This window comes from Vombatus ursinus, unplaced genomic scaffold (genome assembly GCF_900497805.2).
Source record: "Vombatus ursinus unplaced genomic scaffold, bare-nosed wombat genome assembly UNPS02014818.1, whole genome shotgun sequence".
NCBI lineage: Eukaryota > Metazoa > Chordata > Mammalia > Diprotodontia > Vombatidae > Vombatus > Vombatus ursinus.
This window is the reverse complement of record NW_020954596.1, coordinates 18339250-18360954: the sequence shown is the minus strand read 5'-3', so window position 1 is coordinate 18360954 and position 21705 is coordinate 18339250. Positions and strand designations below refer to the sequence as shown.

Sequence of the window (21705 nt, the reverse complement as noted above, 5' to 3'; positions counted from 1 at the left end):
GAAGTCTTCCCTGACACTCCTGGTCATGGGTGAACTTCCCTCTTAGATTCACACAGTATTTTGTTTTGTAATTATAAATGAATCTGGACTGAGGTTGCACTGAGTAGTGTATGGGCCTGGATTAAGAAATGGGTTCGAATTCTGACTGACATTTACTAGCTACAGGACCCTAAGCAATCCACTCACCTTGTTTGCCTCAGGCAACTCCCTAGGGTTTACCTTTTAACTTCTAGACAGATTTTCAATCTTCTTTGGTGGAGGGAATTCCCTACTATGATGAAGTCACAAGTCCTTAGCAATATTCATGTATTCTGTATTTTAGCAACTGTATTAGTGCAGGTGTTGTCCCCTTACTCTAAGTTCCATTGGGGGCTACAAGAAGCTGTAGTATGCACAAAGGCAACACCTCATAAACCTACTCAGCTGACAGACTAAACCAGGTTGGGGGTAACCAAGAGGCCTCAAACCAGTTGGTGAGTTAGGGGGATGTCTGCCCCAAGCAAGAGGGCTCAGTTGAAGTTATGTAAAATAAATTTGCAGTGGACCCAGTCAGTACAAGTTTGGTGATCTTCAGGTTGGTTTAGCAGCTTCTGTGTAGGAGTGAAAGCAAAAGATGGTGAGAGTGATCCAAGGCTGAGGCTTGGCAGGGCAAGATCAGTGATAGTCATTGACAAGGGGTCAAGGGTTCAAAATGCCAGTGTCGAAAGAACTCTCAGGGTTTGGAATGACCAACCTTGGACGCTGACTACATTAATGTTATGCTCAGTTACCACGAGGGACGAGATGAGAGGAGCCCCAAACTGACTGATTCTCTTCCCTTATTCTATGGCAAGCAAATGCTCAGCATCTCTTACTCCTGTGATTCAGCACTGACATACTGAAGTGAAAATCTCTTGCCCTGTTGTCTCTCACTGACAGGCAGAGTAGTTTAGTGAAAAGAACAGTAGACTTGGAATTAGGAGGAACTGGGTTCGAATTCTACCCATGACACTGATTAGCTGTGCGACCGTGGACAAATCACTTAAACTTGCTGAGTCTTAGCTTCCTCACTGTAAAGTAAGACTACTACCTCTAGTGCTGACTTCACTGAGTTGTGAGGACCAAATGAAAAGAATGAATATAAAGTACTTCGTAAATCTTGTACAAATATCAACTACTACTATTATTATTACTGGCGTCACAATCCATCTCAGTCCTATGATTCTGCTGTTCATATCCTCGGCCCTTCCAACCCACTGAGCCCTCTGGAATCCCCAGTCTACTGTTAACAACATTTCCTTCATCTCACACCTCTTTGCCTCACACTTCTTTCATCTTTTGGCCATCAAGGAAACCTGGTTTCTTCTGGAAGACACCTGACCACCCCCTTCAATGATTGGGTACTCTTTCTCTCATGCCCCGTAACACACGGGATCAGGAAGGGGAGCAGGAGAAGGAGACCCTGGGGGTGTATTTCCTGCTACTACAGACCATCACTATGGTACCACAATTCACCAACTTCTCTTCCTCTGAGATTCATTCCATCTACCTATAGTCCTTGGCACAGATTATCTACCAGCCTCCAAGTCAGTCAGTCACCCACCAAGCATTTATTAAGTGCTCACTATGTACCAGGAACCATGCTGAGGCTAGGAACACATGAAAAGCAAAAATGTGGTCTCTGCCCTGAAGGAGTTCACATGTTCATGAGGGAGACAATTTGTACATACAAGATACAATACAAATGGAAAGTAATCTCAGAAGAAAAGAGCTAGTGATGTGGGCTGGAGAAAAGGCCACTCCCCCCTTTCTCAAATAATCTCCCATTCATATAGCTCTGTGTTCACGAGCAAGTCCTTTGATTTCACTGAGTCTAGTTTCTTTATTGGTCAAATGGGTTTAATATATTTGGACCATGTAGCTCTCTCAGTGTTGTGGTGAGGAAAGTGCTTTGTAAACTGTAGAGTACTCTATAAATGTGAATGAATGTTACTTTAATTTGGCTGGTTTCAATAACCAAATGGCTGCTGGCAATGATTAGTCAGTATGGGGAATCATTAAAGTGGTCCCCTGCATACCTTGATTGCCACTTTTCAAATAGTGGTCACTGGATTAACTCATTAATCTCCAAGGCCATAATCTAATCTGAGATAGAATTTTTTTTTTTTGGAAGTAGAAGCTAATGAATAACAGCAGTCTTGATTAACAGGAGTGGTTAAAAGACAAATGCACATACCCAATATGACTTGGGCTAGGTATCTGATGGCTGGCTGAGGTTATAAGCTACCATGTGTGTGACTGTGCAGAACTCTTAACTTTTTTATGTTTGCTGCTGACATGCTGGTCTGCTGTTGACCAGGATCTTTCCAAGCAATCTCAAAGCTGAGTTGTAATGCTTAAGCATTCCCCCTCACTTGTTACAGAAGCATGGCACCTCAAAGGCCATCTAGTCTAATCTCTTCATTTTACAGTCTTTTTTTTTCGGGGAAGGGGGGGTGGTAGTAACAGAATTCCTGTCTTAGGTCTCCATGTAGCAGTTTTGGTATTCTGATCCTAGAACTAGAGGAATGCCCCACCTAATATCATTCATTTTTTCCAAGAAGGCACAATGTTAGGTGAAATGATGTTTAGATAAAATGACATGACAGGGGCAGTTAACTGTAAGCACAAAGTTCTAAATGTGAAACTGGTCAAATGACAATACAATCAGTTTGGTTATATCATATTAATGATATTGTCACAAAACAATGCTGGTTGGCGCACTCTCACGTGGGGTCTCTCCATTTAGGACAAAGCTGCATTTTCATGAATATCCACCATTGAAGGGAAGACCCCCTATTAATATGTTAAAAGGCTCATTGTCTAATTTAAAGACCAAAATCATACTTTGAGAGTATATTATTAAAGAAAACATTTTCTAATTAAATCCCTTCTCAGTTAAAGAAAAAATTCCCTCCCCCATCTTTGGAATAAGTCTTAAGCTGGAGGACTCCCTCCTCCTCTGCCCAACAGCTCCTGTTGCTTAATATCTCTGCTGTTTAAAATGATGAATTATTTAGGTTGCAAGATAATAGGCTATGAGAAAAATTCAACTGAATAAAAGTTGAGAAGAGATAGAACAATGTGACAAATTATATACTGTTTATCCTGAATTTAATGAATAAAAATAACATGTGTGCTTTTTTAATTGTCCTAATCCATCAATGAAGAGATGTGGTTTCACTTAGACAAATAAAATGAAAAGTTTAGGAAAATCAGACATTTTTACTACTAATAACATCAGAAAACAATTTTGTTCCATTCAACCACAAGACATATGCTTATGCTAACTCTAGACCATTAATATATCTTTACTGTGGGTAACAAGCTGAAATTTACTGTGCAAATCATACAATAGCCTGCAACCATTTTGGACTATGTAATGATCCCTCCTATGGGTGACATAATGAATTAAATTGCTGTTGCAGGGCTTAATTCATTATATTACCCCAAGGGAGAATCTGGAAACACTGATTGTGAATTATAGGCACAGTTTGTTACAACACATTCCAATTTAAAACCAATAGTGCAACTTACACAATATTTCTTAGTTTTCATTTCCAGGGTTGAGTTTTTTAAACAAAGTTTTGGTTAGCCAGACTGTAAGATATGATACTTCGCTAGTATTCCTAATTAAGGAAGAAGTTAAAGAAACATTAAATAGCCTGTCACAAAACACTTCTGCCTTATAGCCTTAAAGCCAAAATATTTTCAATAAGTCAATAAAAGTATAAGAAAGTCCTGTTGTTTTCAAATAATCACTTAGAGGGGAGAGGAGAGGTTGAACCTCCCACATCAAATCAACTAACATTACTAGAACTAATCTACATCAGGCTGTTTCTAGGCTTTATTCAACTGGTTTTTCCCCCCTCAAAATACATGTCTTGTCTGGAATGGACTGCTTTCCCCCATCACTGCCTCATGAAGATCTAACACATCTGCCACCTTCTCTATGAAGTCTTCTTTGACCCTCTGGCTGTAAAATGATTTTTTTCCTTTCGCTCATAGTACTTTTGGCTCTATCTTCTGCGCTTATCACATGCTGCTTTGTAGCTATTTCTGCATAAAGTTTCCATTCCTAATTAGGTTATAAACTCCTTGAAGACAGTGTAGCATTGGTCCTGACATATAACTTGTTGAATTGAACTTAATTAGAATATCACCATATCGCTTCCTGTTGATTTAAGGGATGTGTCTGGTTTTTTTAAGCTCAAAGTACTGCAAACAAATTAAATACCACTGATGTACACATACATATTATTGCAAAAAAAGTTTCTCATGCATTTAGTTAAATTATCATGCTGGATACAAAGAACCAGTATCAATCACTCTATCTGACCAATCAGATCCCAAAGTGATTTTCCAAAAGCACAGTTCTGATCATGTCACCTCATTATTCAATAAACTCCAAGAACTCCTTTTACCGTTAGCCTCAAACACAACTGTGTTTGGCACTGAATGATCTTAATAACCTGGCCTTTCCTTCTCCTTCCAGTCTTCCTCCACTCCCTGCTGGTACAGTCACACTGACTGCTTTGCTTGATTCTAACACAAGACACTCAATCTCCTACTTCCCTAACTTTTCACTGGCTGTCATCTATGTCTGGAAAGCTCTGCTTCTTTACCCCCAACTCTCAGCACAATGTGTCTTGTAGGAAGTACTTAATGGTCCCACAGCTGCTAGAGCCTTGTCTTCAAAGGTCACTTTCTACCTTCTTTGTGTGTACTTTATATATGCCTCTCCCCTGTTAGAATGGAAGCTCCCTGAAGGTAGGAGCTGTGTGGTTTTTTTTTGTTTATATCCCCAACACTTAGCATGGAATGTGGCTCATAAGAAGCATTAATAAATGGTTGTTGTTTCATTGATTCTACTTATGTACCCCAGCATGATGGTTAAAAAAAATTTTTTTTCCTATAAGGCTAAAAGTGGTTTGTTAGTTTCTGAAACCAGAATGGTTTTCTTTGGACTCTACCTGGGATTAGAAAGAACAGTATGAGTCTAGCCAAAACATGGCAAGTTAACCAGGTAATCTGGTAATCAAGTAAACCAGACAAATAAGATAACTTTCTTCCCTCCACTGGCAAAGTCTGATCATTAGCTCCCTAAAAAAATCAATGGTGTTATTTTATAGTGACACCTAATTTCTAGCTTTCCAGTCATATTCAACACACTCCTCTTCCCATAGTTAGTATTCCAGTCAAATGAAAGCTGCAAATGAGAACTTCCAAGAATGTTTTGCCAGACTATGGGCTACATTTTGAGGGATATATATTTTTGTTTTATAATTTGCTCACTTGGAGAGAGGGATATAGTGGGAGCAGAATAATCTTTTAAAAAACATCTGTAATTTGAAAAAGAACCTACTGAAAATAACCCTTTTATAATTTGCTCTCTAAAGCTGGTTTGTTTTGTGACTAGTCCATCCCCAACTCTATCCTTTTTCTTAAACAACCCTCTGCTTATTCCTACCTGCTTTCCTGTTTAACTGAATATATTTCTATATCAGTTTCTCTGTATTGTGTTCACCCTTCCTTTGCACAGTTCAGATAAGAGTGAAGAGTTCATGAGACATCTACTTTCACTTTCTCTGTGTTGGTATTCTTCTGGCATATCTCAATTATGAGAAATAGTAAATTCCTTTCCCAAAAGCCTCATCAATTCCCTAGTATATTCCTTTCCCCCCTCTTTTATTTCCTCTATTAAAACAAACAAAACAGAACAAAACCACACCCTGTGTGCATATTTCTTTCCTGACTTCCTAAATGATGCTCAAAAACAATGAGATTTTTGTTAGAATATGAACATGTGGTCATCATTATCCCTTCCATTTCTTCAAATGTATTTACCTTTCTAGGTTTCTCTTGTCTTTTTGCATTTCAAAGATTATACCCAACTCTGGTATTTTCATTAGGAATGTTTGAATGGTCTCTATTTTAATAAAGGTTCATTTTCTCCTGCAGAATTATAACCAATTTGTCTGGATAAATTATTCTTGATTTTAAATATTTTTCTTTCGCCTTTTGAAATATATTCCATGATTTCCCCTTCTTCAAAGTTGCTGTGGCATAGTCTTGAGTGATTCTGACTGATTCCTTGTTACTTGAACTCCTTCTGACTGCTTGCAGTATTTTTTCTTGGAACTGAAAGCTCTAGATTTTGGCTATGAAGTTCTTGTGTGTTTTTAATCTGGTGCTTCTATTGGAAGACTGGTGAGTTTTTCTTATTTTCACTTTACCTCTGCTTCTAACTAATCTGAGCAGTTTCCTTTTATAATTTTTTGAATTATGATATCCATTTTTAAAAATTTGGTCATAGTTTTCAGGGAGTCCAGTGATGCTAAAATTATCACCTTTCAATCTAATTTTCAGGTCAGTTGTTTTTGATGGTAGATATATGTTCTTCAAACCTTTTAGTCTTTGATTTTATTCTAATATTTGTTGCCTAACTGAATCATCGAGTTCTGTTCCATTTGTTCTATTTTTTCATTATTGAGTCTACTACTTAGGTAAAGTTTTCTGTCTTCTTTTCCAAGCTATCCTGCTTCCAAATCTTTCTTTAAGAACTCTAATTTCATTTACTGTTTGCTTCATTTTTTTTTTTCATTGAGAATCCTGAACTTTTCATTTAGAAACATGGAGCCCCTGGCTCCAACAGCTCTGACAGGGGAGCTTTTAGCCTTATCTTGTTAGGGCCCAGTACTCTACATAACTTGATGTAGTCACTTCCCCATGCCCTCATGTGAGTCCTCTTCCTCCCCGCCCTGCTTTCCAGTACCACTTTATGTGCTGTCTTCCCTCTATTAGCATGTAAGTTCCTTGAAGATGGGGATTGTTTTACTTGCTTTTATTTCTATCACTAGCACATGACCCTAACAAATAGTAAGCACTTAATAAATGCTAGCTTGCTCACTCATTCTATCTATCCTCCTGATGGGGTGCTTGCGTGCCTGTGCTTGGACCCCAATTTATCCCTGGCCTCAGAAACACTATCCCTGGCAGCTTTCCTCCAGCCCAAGGACCCTATCTCTAGCAATAACTCGTGAGTGGGCCCAGTGAGGCAAACTATCTCTCCCTGTTACAAGAACAAGCTGACCTCTGTAGAATTTCCCTTGTATGAACAAGACTATCTTATACCAGCAGAACTATCAAGTATGATGCCCACCGTTACCGGATACAACCCAGAGGTCAAGCTATAGACCTCAGCTCCTTAAGCTATCTTGTTTCAGACATAACAAACCAAAAACACACTCCTTAGGAAACCCCCCTCCCTGGTTTCCAGTAGGGAATGACGCCTGTGACTAAGGTTGTATGTTATCACCTAATTAGCATACTTGCCACATAACCCATTACTTTTCCTATATAAGCTTTAGCAGCATTCCTGTTAGGGTGCAAGTTCCCTAAGGAGCTCAGCCCACTGTGACAAGTTCCTTGAGAATCCTTGCCCACTGAATAGCGTAACAATAAATCTTTGCCACTTTGACTTAAAAGAATGCTTCAGTCTATGAATTCATTCTAGATGACCTTGTCCTATACTATGGTCCTTGAGGGTCAAAATTTCTCAGACTGCAACACTCTCACTCTTGAAGTCTTTGGAGCCAAAAATTATTTTATTTTCTTGAGGTTCTACTTACACTGACTGTGGAGTTACTCTCTTCTAGGTCACTTCTTAGACTTTTCTTCACCTTCACTGTATTCAAATTTCTGTTTAATCACATGTCTAGCCTCAGTTCCTGCCTTAAAATTTAATAGAAGAACTGGGTACTATCCTCTCACAGTTCCTACCAGTCTGGATGTCACTGGTGCTGCCCTACTGTCCTGGACAGAATGACTGGGACCAGGCCCTGCCTTCAGCTGCATTCCCTAGTTTCTGCCTTATTTCATGGTTGCTAATACAAGTGCTGACCTTGGCCCCATTTCTCTCCCCTTCTCCACATGTAATTATTGACTAGAAGTTGATTCTGTCTCTGGCTATGGCCCTGATTGGATGAGGGAGATGCGCTAATCTAAGGCTTCCTAGAAGGCTGCCATCTTGCCTCCCAGATATTCACCCACCAGTAACTGGCCTTGCCTCCTGCTGTACCTCCAACAATATAGTACCTTCAAGTTTCATAGGGTGCCCAAATGCTGCTGCAGCTCTGATGGGCTAGGGATTCACTTTCCATTTAATAACCAAGGCAGGTTCCAGCTCCCCAATCCTTCTCCCCTGCAATTCTTCTGGAATATCCTTGCTCAGAGGGCCCACAGACTTCTGTATGTTTTCTTCTACAGTCTTGGACTATATGGAGGAACTTACTCATGCATTTCTTTGTACTTAGTAATCACCATCTCATCTGGTGCATTATTAAATCTATTCTGGGGAAGGTGAGTTCAGCTAGGACATTTCACATTACCACTTTAGCTGGCTGCCAAAATAAATAATTATTTACAGATACATGACAACTCGCTTGTCTCAATGAAATTTTTATGAAAATGGCCCATGCACATATTGAGAGTATCCATAATGAAAATGAGGAGGAAACAAGTAGGCTTCCCCTTTTCTTGCCTCCCCCCACCACCCCTACTGACTTAAAGGTTTAGAAAATGCCAGATCCTGCTGTGTTTATTGGCTGTGGATCGTAAAAAAGCATAGCATTACACTCCGTCTTAAAAGTTCTCCTTTAACAAAATGTAATCCGTGAATCTGTTAAGAACATAGGTGATTCCTTGATAAATACCACCACAAAAACTCCATCCTCCAACCCTTTTAGCTAAGGACCTTGCCTCAGACTTCGCTGAGAAAAGATAGACTATTTTTCATCTATGTTAATGTCTATGAATTTTGGGAATAGCCCAAGACTCTGTCTTAGCCTCTCTTCTTTTTTCTCTTTATAAAATTTTCTTACTTAGAGATCTCATCAGCTCTCATGGGGGCAATTTTCGTCTCTATAAAGATTTTTACCAGATCTACATGTCCAGTTATCTCTCTTTTGAATGCCACTCTCACATCATAAACTGCTGACTGAAGATTTCAAAATCAATGTCCCACAGATATCTCAACCTCAGCATGTACAAAACAGAACTTATTATCTTCCTCCTCACTTCCCCTGTAAAGCCCACCCCTCTTCCGAATTTTCCTAGTTCTTTACAGGACACAAACATTCTTCTCTTCCCTAAGTTCTTAATCTTGGCATTCTATTATCTTCCTTCCTGCAATTCCATGGGCTAGCCAGATGGTCCTTCTTACTCAGTGCTTGGGATGCATTTTTCTTCACCTAGGCTTCTGAGAATCATTAACTTTCTTCAAAACTCAGCTTAAGCACCACCTTCTGCATGAAAACAGTGGCTACTGCCTTCTTCCCCAATTATCTTATACCTAATTCTGTATATGTACATGTTGTTTCCCCTTGATAGACTGTAAACTCTTTGAGGGAAGGGGCTATATCACATTTGCCTTTGTATCTTTTGTGCTTGGTGAGTCTTTAGGACATTAATTCAACTGACAATCTTTTGTCTAGTAAATATCTGTTCCTAATTACAGTTAGATTAATTAGAGATGTTTTTTCCTATATCAGTGCAAGAATGAGGTATAAAAAGGCACATGATTTAAAAAAAAAGCTGACACGATACCTAAAACTGGGCTCATGCCAGTGCTATTGATTTCTGCAAAAGCTTCCAAAAGATATGAACTTAATTAATAATCAGAGAATAGAGATAAAAGAATTTAAAATTCACACTTAAAATAAATATATGTGGGTTTGTTTTTAATTATCCAAACATTACTTATTCTTTTTTCACATTATCAATATAAGACAATTTGATCGATTAAAAAGTAACAGCAGCAAAAACCATTTAAACTGGAAGAATATTTTACTATTAAGAAGTCATATATTATTAGTACAATAATCCTACAGAGGGTACCATTTTAATTATAAGGCTATACTTCAGAAGATCTTTGATTTCATTGATATGGTTCTCCCACTATCAATGCAGATCACATGGCTACATGACACATTGTGTGTCACAAAATTCATCACCCCATGAACAAATCATTAGTGAAGAGCCTCTCCACAATTAATAGGCTGATCTTTGAATATCACATACAAGACTGATCATCAGGCCTGTGGTTCAAAGCCTATCCAGATTGACAGGACTTGTGAGAGCTAGTGTTCTACTAGTATAGCCTTCAAGAGCCTAGGGTCACCTCCATGACATAATAATGCCTCAGGGGAGAGAAGATTTAATTCTAATCGCACAATAAAAATTTAAAAACCAAGTGGAAGCTTTTATCTAAAATATTCATTATTCATCTACTCAATATAAAAAGAAAATCATGTTTAAGAATTTTTACTTAATGCTCTATTCTCTTCCAAATATTTGTTAAAAATAAATGACAAAATATAGAATAAAATTACCACTTGTATTTCTTCTGGGGACAACTCATCTTCACCTCTGCCATCTCCCCACAGTCCAAAATTAGACTGAGCCTCTGTCAAATTCTTATCTACGAAGAAAATACATAGAGATTGACTCAAAACATTTGATACTGGTATATAGCAAAAAAAAAAAAAAAAAAAAGCAATTACTGGGAAAGCAGGTTAATTCATTTTAAGTGTATAAAATATAGGAATTCATTTAACTTTACAGATTAATTTTTAAAATTTATTATGATGACTGCTGATATCAGGTACACAATATGCACAAAATGATTCTTCCATAATTTTTATGTACTAAATTTTAAAAAATGTATAAAATTTAAAAATCACAGTCTTATTAGAGAAAAAAGAATTTTTTTAGTTGATCTAAGTGACTATATAAAAAAAAAAACCTTTCCTAGGGGGTTATTTAAATTAAATGTATACGAGTATCCAAATATACTTAGTGTATATTTTTAATAGTCAATTCTAAAATTCATTTTGTCCTCCTCTCTCCACTTAAAAAAAAAAACAAAACAGCAAAACACAACTTTTTTGCTGTTGTTGTTTTTTACCAGATCCATTTCTTAGTTCCAACAACCAGGGAGTGGCTAAAAAAATTTAATTGAAGACTATTGCACCAAAAAAAAAAAAAAAAAAAAGCATAAAGAGAAGTCGAATGGCATAGTGAGTAAAGTTAGTTTCAGAATCAGAAAGACTTGAGTTCAAGTCTCACTTAACACATATTACTTGTGTGACTGTGAATAAGTCACTTGGCAAGTCAATGAGCATTTATTAAGTGTTTACTATGTGGCAGACACTGTGCTAAGTGCCAGGAATACAAAGGGAAAAAAGTCCCCATCCTCAAGGAGCTCACATCCTAAGGAGACAACATGTGAAAAATTGTGCATGCCAGTTACATACACCATAAATGGAAGGAAAGGACTAGCAGTGGAGGAGGAATTGGGAAAAGCTTCCTACAGAAGGTGAAATCTGAGCTGAGTATTGAAGAAAGCCAGTAGGCAGAGATGGGAAGGGAGAGAATTCCAGGCATGGAAAAAGTCAGTGAAAGGCACAGAGTACTAAGATGAAATGTCATAGATGAAGGGAAGAGATGGGGGTAGGAGAGAGAGGGAAAAGGAGAGAGAAGGTGGGTAGAGGAAACAGGGAGGGAAGGAAGGAGGAAGACAGGAAGGGAGGGTGGGGGGGTGGGGGGAGGGGGGGAGAGAGAGAGAAGACAGAGTGAAAGTGTTGGGGCAATCTACTAGAGGAGAAAGGATCAGAATTCGGGATAGAGGAGATAGTGGGGGAAGATGTTTGAGAGTCATGAGATAAAGCAGCAGCGAAAAGGGAGCTCTTAGTGAATGGGTAAAGTATGAGGTTAAGGTACTCAGCTGAGAGGGTAGCAGGTCATAGAAGATTAGAGAAGAGATGAAAAGATTTGGCATAGCTGCTAAGATGAATGAGTGAAATAGTGAATCTATTGGGGAGGTGTAAAAGGATCTCTTTCCTACAGCGTCTGGTTGAGAGTAAGGTAAATTGTAGTAGACCCAGTTAGCAGGGTTTTGTGATTTTCTCCATTTCTGTTCAACATGTGAATAGAAGTAAAGTAGGTAGGATAGGATCAAAGGTTGGGGTTTGGTAAAGCAGGAGTAGTGATTAAGACAAAGTGGCAAGTGATTCAAGTGTAGAGGATAATGTAGGGTTGAAATGATTTACCAAGGAGTCAAGATAAGGAAGGAAGGTCAGTGTAGCCAGTTTCCAGGTCTGAGAAAGAACTGTGAGGTAGATGGATTGAAGATCATGGTAAGGATCAAGAATAGGGTATGGGGTCATAACAAATAGGGAAAGTTGAAGTGATACTAGAGGATGGTAAATAAAGTAATTTCATAGTCCATGGATATAGATGGAGAACACTTGTGGGTGATGGGAAAATCAAGTGTACGGACATCTCTGTTATAGTTTAGGAGGATTAGAGGAAAGGATCATGGGAATTTAGTAGACTGAGGAAATGGGAAGTTTTGTGTATTTGAGGCAGAAAAATATGTATACTGAAGTCGTCTATTATGAGGACAGAAGTTGGGGTGGAAAGTCAGGTACTGCATTAATTGAGGAAAGAATGAGAATGTGCCAGTGTCAACCAACTGGTAGAGAGAGAACAATTATGAGGATCTATATGGGGGGATAAATTTGAATAGTGTGTTTCCTGTTCAAAAGAAGAGAGGTTGCTGAGTGGTGATGGTAGAAGGATCACACCATGACCAGTGAGTATGACTATGAATGAAAGTACAATTAGTACTTAACCTCTAAGTGCCACAGAAAGCTAAGACTTTGAGTGTCAACTGAAAAGCTTTTGCATGAACAATATCAATGTAACTATGAGTAGAAAGGAAGAAGTCAACTTGAAAAAATCTTTATATCAAATATCTCTGATATGTGTCTTATATCCAAGATAAATAGACAACTAATAAAAATATATTAGACCAAAAGCCATTCCCCAATAGATAAGTGGTCAAAGGATATGAATAAATAATCCACAAAAGAACTGCAAACTATTAAACATATGAAAGAATGCTCCGACTCCCTAATAATTAGGGGAATACAAATCAAAACAACTTTGAGGTGTCATCCACATCCAGCAAATTGGAAAAGATGACAAAAGATACAGATAATCAATGCTGGAAGGACCACAGAAAGATAGGCACATTAATGTTCTCTTGGTAAAGTTGTGAATTGGTCCAACTATTTTGGAAAGGATTTGGAACTGATAATAGAGTAACTAAAATGTCCATTCCCTTCGTCCCATAGATTTCACTGTGAGGCACATACACCAAGGAGATTAATAACAAAAAGAAAGTCCACACAAACACCAAAATATTTATAGTAACATTTTTTTTTGTAGTAGCAAAGAATGGAAGTAAAGTAGATGACCATCAATGTGGGAATGATTAAGTAGCTGATTGTACTGCAATATCACTAAGTAAGTGATTGTACTGGAATATCACTATGCAATAAGATGCTCAAACTATGAATAACATGAATACAGAGAAGCACAGAAAGACAAATGAAGTAAGAGAAAGTGAAATAAGCAGAACTAAGAAAACAACATACAAAATGACTACAACAATGTAAACAGAAAGAACATCCAGGCCACAATAAAAATGCAATGTTGTAATATTACAATGATCAAGCTTTTTTGGTCACAGCAAAGAGATATAAACGGACATTCAAACTTATTTGGAGAGTTGGAGGAAGACATTGCATATAATATTTTTTGATATGTTGGTTATTTTTGCTTAACCTCTCCCCCCCACCCCTGTTCTTATCTCTATTCTTTAAAAAATAAATGGTTCTCTAGGAAAGCATTAAAGCGGGGATACAGTGTGAAATCTAGGTGATATAAAAAAAAAGATAGCAATAATAAATTTATTTTTAAAAATAGTATGAGAGAAATGGGAATAATGGGTAAAAATGATTAAATACACTGGTGTACACTTGCAAAAATAATGAATTTCTTATCAGAAATTAGATATAAGAGATGAACTGGAGGTAAAGGACATGGCAGAGGAGTAAGGAATCCAAAAAGCAGAGAAAGCTTAGCTGATGGGAACAGTTGAATAGCCACTGGCTGAGATAACTGTGAAGAGGCTTACTAACCATAATAGCATTTCCCAATGGATGGTGGCCAGAGACACAGGTGGCTACCAAGATAGCACCTCAGCTACAGAAGAGAGCTAATTCAGCAGAGTGAGAGGATAAAAAAGCAGAAGTTTTCCCTAAGATGAGAAACTTACTAACCACAGCATAGTCAGTGGATGGTGGACAGAATATGAAGCAAAAGGGGTGCAGCTGAAGATCAGTTGAGAATAAATAAGCAGAGAATTGATACCCATCTAAAATAAGCAGAAATGCAAGCAGGCCTGGAAGAGAGAAGCATAGTGACAACATCAGCAGTCATCAGTGGCTCTGTGGTGCTAGATGCATGTATCACCCATCCATGTGTTTACTCTAGGTATGAATACTCCCTGAATGTGTATCTCTTTACACTGGTGTATTGACCACCTAAGTTAATGCTCTGTGTATTCCTCATCCCTATAATGTCCTATGAAAAATCTTGCATGTGGGTATAAAAAAAAATCAACTGAAAGTATATTCATAAAGAGAGCGGAGAATGTTCTGATGCTATATTTATTACTACAGAATTGTATTAGATATATTTGCTTTGAACTAATTGTGTCTTGACACATTGACTGACCTGTAAAAGTAAACACATCACTAGAGCTCATGAGCTACAGTTCTGAAGGATTCTGATCCACACAGTATCTAGAAACTGAGGTACTTTGTTTCTGCAAAAGAAAGACAGCTTTCTGGACGCCCATGGCACTTCAAACATGATAGGGAAATCCCAATCCTGCCAATTATTAGCCATGTGACCTTTGGCAAGCCCTTTACCCAAGAAATTAAAGAGTCCCAATCCCCTTTCCGGGAGGACAGGGAGGGAGGGCTCTAATAAGATAGCAGGGAAACTGCATCTTGAGCCCTCAATCTTCCTCCTGTAATGAAGCCTCTGACCCCATACTGCACCTTGGAAAGCTCCTCTGGGATAGAAAGACTATATCATGGAGAAATATTGCTAAGAAAAGAGTTAAGTATGTAAAATAAATATGCTAAGTGCTAGATGACTAGTATAAAGAGTAAATGCTATTGGGAGATCAAGGATCATCTCTTGGGGTAAAACCCCCTTCCTGTGTTAGGAAATGTGTCTTACGGAACTCTATTCACCTTAATCCTACCACACCCCAGTCCTTTTCATTATCTCTTCTTCTGCCCTTTGGAACTCCTGCTTTATTATTAGCAAAAGCCTCTTCATTCTGCCCCCCTCTTTTCACATTCTTTCTATATTATGCTCATGAAAATCCCACTCTCTCCAGAAAGTACTGTACCTCTGAATTTGCCTCTACAAGCTGATTCTTCTCTCATCTCCCTAGATACACTGGAATAAGAGGTGTTGGCATACTCTTGGATTCCCACTGACACTTCTAGACTGTCCTCTGCTACCACTGCTCCACAGCTCCTCCTCTTTTGTGGTTCGTGCCATCTGTCTTCTATCATTCAGATCTTTGCTGTTGTGATCCATCCAGGTCATTCATTCTGCTTTTTCAAGTAGTTCAGTACCTGGCACATGGTATTCCTTTCTAACTCATTCCCAACCAAAACTGGGAATTTTTGATGTCCTATCAAACCCCATAGTCTCCCAGTTCATCAACTTTCTCAACTCACAACCACATAATCATACTCTACCAAAATCATCTACCAGGATGCCTTCAGCATAACCACTACTCCTAAGTGCCAGCATCACAATTCTGAAATACCCCTCTCTGATAATAATTTCTTGTCCTTCTGTCTTTGCCTTGGCCTTACTACCACTAAAATTACCCAACATTACTGCAACGCTCAGTCTCTCCATTTCTCCCAAGTCTATCACCCTTGTTCGGCCCTTGAGTTCCTCTCTTCAGTCTTGACTCACTCAATTATATTTCACTCCCTTGCCCTCCTGACCTACTGTCATTTACACTCCATTAATCTTAACTCTGGATTATCCAACTATCCATCTTCTCGCTTCCTATTCCCAAGCCACTGAACACAAGAGACTAAGTGGCGATCAACTGGGGAATGCCTGAACAAATTGTGGTATACAAAGATAATTTAATCTAAAAGGACAAATATAAGAAATCAGAGAAATAAGGGAAGACTTGTATGAACTATGAAAAAGCTTGGTTTAGTGGATATAAAGGTGGCCTCAAAGTTAGTAAGACCTGGGTTCCAGTTATGCCTCTGACACATGCTGGCAGTGTGATCCTGGACAAATCACTTAACTTCTAAGTACTCCAAGCAACTCTATAAGATTAAGAATTACAGAAGGTGCTGACTTGAATTGGTAGCTAGTTTTCTTATCTAGGAGTTTACTTACACGTGAAGTCCATATTCTTTTACATGAATTGATACAAAGCAAAGAAAGCAGAACCAGGGGAACAACCTATAAATTATTATAAAAGAAAAATAACACTAAAAGGAAACTGAACCTAGATTAGTTGCTAATTAGTTGGATTAGATTAGTTGGTACCAGAGAGCAAGTAACAAAATACAATTTTCTCCTCATGGTAGCAATGAAGGACTATGAGAAAAGAATGATGCATATGCTGTCAGACAGAGTCGCTTAATTCTTTTTCTTTGTTTCAAAGAAGGGATCAATTGAGGGAAATGACTAAAGTAAAGAATAATCAGGAAAACTTTTTCTTAGAAATTGAGATCTGCTAATTAACCGCTGGCATAGCTATAAATTGCTAGAATTATTCAAAAGTCACTAAACTGTTCATACTCTTTAATCCAGAGATGCCACTACTGGAAATATGCTCTACAGAGGTTCCTGACAGCAAGAAAGGACTCATGCCCAAAAAATATTCAGAGAAGCATTATTTCTAATAACAAAAAGCTGGAAACAAAATACATGTCCAAGCAATGGGGAACAGCTGAATAAACTACAGTGTACAAATGGAATAGAATATGATTGCACTGTAAGGAATGGCAAATGAAGAATTCAGAGAAACACAGGAAGACACATATAAAATGACAGTGAAAGAAGCCGTGCCAAGACAAAAATACGTGTAATGTTTGTAACAATGCAAAGAAAGTGAATGTTGAAACACAACAAAACTCAGTCAAATAGAATAACAAATACCATCCAAGTTAAGGGACACTTCCTTCTTTTTCCTTTCTGTCAACAATGAGCTGGTTTTAGGAGGATACACTTCTAGGAAGTTTTGTTTGGGTGCTTGTTAAGGAGCATTATGTTGGATCAAAATAAAAAGTGCCAATATTTTTTTTTTAAAGAGGTCATCTGCCATGAGCTCTATTACTCACTTCTCTATTCCACAAAACCTCTCTACCTCTTCAATGATCTTCCTCTCATTTACTGTGTTTCTGAGGAGGAGGGGGTCCTTCGCTTGGACACACCTCTTTCTGCACCTCTGATCCCATCCTCTCAATCTCCTATAGCAGCTTGCCTTATGAATTATTCCCTTGCTCATCTTCTATCTCTCCTTCCCCTTGTGTCCCCTCAATCACTGAGTACAAACATCCTCCATTCTATTCTAGCCTTTAGAAAAGTCTAGGGGCAGTTAGGTGGCGCAGTGGATAGAGCACCAGCCCTGAAGTCAGGAGGACCTGAGTTCAAATCTGGTCTCAGACCAAACACTTGACACTTACTAGCTGTGTAACCTTGGGCAAGTCATTTAACCCCAACTGCCTCACTAAAAAAAAAAAAAAAAAAAAGAAAAGAAAAGTCCACTTGGTCTTGTCATTCCTTAAAGCAATCATCTTCTACATCTTTTCCCTTACACTGTTAAACACCATCTACATTTACTGCATTTATTTCTTCACCTCCCACTCACTTCTCAGCCCCTTAAAATCTGACTTGCAGACCAATCATTCAACTAAAACTGTTTTCTCCAAAGTTATCAACAATCTCTTAATTGCTAAGTCTGATAGTCTTGTCTCAGTCCTCATCTGCCATAACCTCTCCACAGCTTTTAATATTGCTAAATACTCCCTACTCATTAACACTCCACCTTTGGCTTTGTAAACAGTATTTACCATTTTTTGCCTTACAGACAGGATATTGGTTACTGATGTGGGAGTAATATCTGAAGTAGCAGTTGGTGTGCAGTCTATGTCACACCCCTCTCCCTAGTCTCCCCTTCCCCTACCTCACACTCAAAAAACTCGAGTGACTCCTGGTTATCTCTCCAGGATCAAATGGAAAATTCTTCGTTTGGCATTCAAAACCATTCATAACCTGGCTCCTCCTACCTTCCCAGTCTCCTTACACTTTATACTCCCCTCTTCCTTGTACTCTTCCATCCAGTAACAGTGGCCTCCATGATGTTTCTTGAACATGCCAGACATTTTCACTGGCTATCTCTCATGTCTGGAATGCTCTCCTCCTTTCTCAAGAAGCCTCTCTGCATCCCTGGCTTCCTTCAAATCCTAGATAAACTCTCCCTTCTAAGGAAGTCTTTTCTGATCCCTCTTAATTTTAGTGCCTTCCCACTGCTGATTACTTCTAAATTATTCTGCATACAGCTTGTATGTACATAGTTATTTGCATGTTGTCTCTCCTCTAGTAGACTGTGAGCTCCTTGAGGGCAGGGATTGAATTTTACCTTTTTTGTATCCAAAGGCTTAGCAGTGTCTAAGCACTTAATTAGGCACATAGTAGGCACTTAAATGTTTTTCATTGTACAGTCGTTTTTCAGTCATATCTGGCTCTTCGTGACCCCATCTGTGGTTTTCTTGGCAAAAATACTACAGTGGTTTACCATTTCCTTCTCCAGCTCATTTTACAGATGAGGAAACTGAGGCAAATAGGGTTAAGTGTCTTGCCCAGGGTCACACAGCTAGTAAGTGTCTGAGGCCAGATTTGAACTCATAAAGACGAGTCTTCCCGACTCCAAGCCTAGCACTCTATCCACTGCACCACCTAACTACCCTAATAAATGTTTACTGACTGATTAATTAGAACAAAGTTCAAAAATCAATATCCAATTAGGAGAAAGGGTAATATTGAGAAGAAACTGCAAATGATTACAATGACTTCAAACTTACCCATTCAAAATAGCTGCTGATGCAAAAAAATGAAAATGAAAAAGAAGCAGATACTGATCTTTATTAATCACCATTTCTGACAAAAGTTGAATTGATTTAAAGTGATGAGTACAAAAAGGAGGTCAAAACAGTCCAAGGACTACTCCCCTCCCCTTAGCACAACAAACAATTGACCTCTCTCCTAAGTGGAAAGACATGATAGTCAAAGGAACAAGGACTTAGAAACTCATTATTGAGTCTGGGGTTGCTAGATGGTGCAGTGGATAGAGCTCTGGCCATTGCGTCAGGAAGACCTGAGTTCAAATCTAGCCTCAGACACTTGACACTTACTAGCTATGTGACCCAGGGCAAGTCATTGCCAAGTGATTGCCTCACCAAAAAGCAAAACAAAACAAAAATATTATTGAGTATGATGACAAAAGACTAAGGTCAATATGGCTTTAAAAATAAGTCTACAGAAAACTTGGCAGGAAGTCCAAATGAACCACAATATCTAAAGGTACTCAAAGATGAAACTGGTAGGTGGACTACAGAAAGATGGAAAATAAAACCAATCTGTCAACCAAACATGTCTATGACATTTATATTTATTGGTGATTGAGAAACCACCACATTTGGACCTAATTTTGTTCAATGAACCTCTAATATATCAATATCAAATGAGGAAAAATAGAAAACAATTTTGTTTGACTGTTAATACTTCCAGTTCTGTCTTGTTAAAAACTATGGGTTTAGGGTAAGATTTCCTCTCTTGTTTTTATGAGGCATAAAGCAAGAACACATGTAGACAAAAGGTTTTTATGATTGTGATGAAGGACAGTCGACACAAAGTCTAAAAGGGAAGAGAAATGAAGTTCACCAAATGCACCTATTTGTGGACGACATTATCCTTATTTCATCAAAATATGTATCAGTACAGCACTTAATGAAGTTCACAGATTCTCAAAGGAGATTAGCCAAGTAATTCAATGGTGAGAACCACAATGAATGAAGAATGCATTTATTTGGAAGGGCAGTTACTGGAGTTCATCTATCAACACATGTATCTTGGTTAGGCACTACAGAGAGATAATACACTAGGCCCAGAATTAAAAAGGGAGAAAAGAGATGGTCATACTGGATTTGGGATAATGCATTGTGCTTGCAAGGATACTAAGCTGCTCTCTTATAGCAAAGTTCATCTTTCTAACACATTTTGAAATATTCTGGTAATGCTATACAGCTGTGAATCATGGAATATTATAGAGAAATGAATGGGTAGTTCTAAATCAGGAACAGCACAAAGATTACTTGTATGAAAAGTGTCCTAAAAAATAGCATCAAAGACATGTCTAATTGGACATGAGCTGATCACGTAAAAAGAATTAGGGGTAGCAGATAGGTAGCTTGAATATCACAGTGTTACTGGTACTCAATGATATCCAAATACTAAAGTACCCAAATAGTATCAAAATATTACAGAATCTAAAGCAAGACCCATAGCACACTGACTCTGTATCTTTTATGGAGTATGTGTTGAAGGTCAAAGATATGAACAGCACAGGATGAGAAGCCATGTTGAATTACAATCTGCACAGATGAAAGATGAAGAAGAGAGATGATGATGATGAAAGGTTACATTCATATAGTGCTTTAAGGCTTAAAAAATACCTTACAAAATTATTTTATTCAATATTCATAACAAGTCTGGGGGAAGTATTACATATAGTATTATTCCCATCTTGCAGATGAGTATATTGAAGTAAAAACAGATCAAATGTCTTTCCCAAAGTCACAAAGCTAACAGGCATTAGAGGTAGGAATCAGACCCATGTCTGACTCCAATTTCAAGACTCTTTCTACTAAACCATGTTGCCTCTCCAAGTATCCCCAGTGATGTGATCACAGTTTCATTGAGATATATGGGAAGTAGGAAAAAAAGCTCTGATATTCTCAGAGTTCGTAAACTATTTTCTCTAGGTTTGGTTTCCTTTTTAATGAGAAGTTTCAAATGCTGGAGCTCCATTAAGGGGGAAAAAAAAGACAGAGTCTAGACTACTATAGAAATGACAGGGAGGAAAACAAAGTGAATTACAATGTCCAAAGAGATGTTTAAAATTATTTTTATAAATGTTGATGAAATGAAAAGACTGACCATGGAGAATGAGAAGTAAAAATATTAGGAAGTTCTAGTGGGAAACAACAAAGAAGGATAAAGTTAGGAATTCAAGGATAACCAATGTGCTGTAGTGGAATAAGCATGAGATTAGGAGTGAGATGCCTTAAGTCTAGTATCAGATCTGCATATACCTTCCTTTGGATAAATTATACAACCTCTCTGAAGGTTGCCTTGTTTATCTATAAATCTGAGATAACTATGCCTGTCCTGGTACTTGAAAGAACTGGGAAAACTATAATATACTACATAATTTTAAATCATAGGATTATTAATGTTGCTGCAAGCATTATTTAACCTAAAGAAGAAAAGGTTCACAGATGAATCACTGTTCAATTGTATGTGAGTTAATATAAAAGAAGAAAAAAGGTAATAAGCTTTTCTTCAACTTCCTGAAAACAGAAAGCAAGTTCAGATCGTAGTTAGACTCATCTGAGTTAGACTTAAGGTTTTAAAAATTGGGATAATCTACTAAGG

The 21705-nt window shown here is 38.0% G+C and overlaps 1 protein-coding gene across 2 annotated transcripts in view; it reads right to left on the bottom strand.

The window, feature by feature from the left end:
- STX18 (syntaxin 18) overlaps nt 1-21705 on the bottom strand; it is a 135497-nt gene that overhangs the window by 7064 nt on the left and 106728 nt on the right. For both annotated transcript variants that reach the window (XM_027836249.1, XM_027836250.1), the window contains one exon: nt 10410-10498. In XM_027836249.1, coding sequence (XP_027692050.1) covers nt 10410-10498 — 89 coding nt within the window. The remainder of the gene's footprint in view (nt 1-10409; nt 10499-21705) is intronic.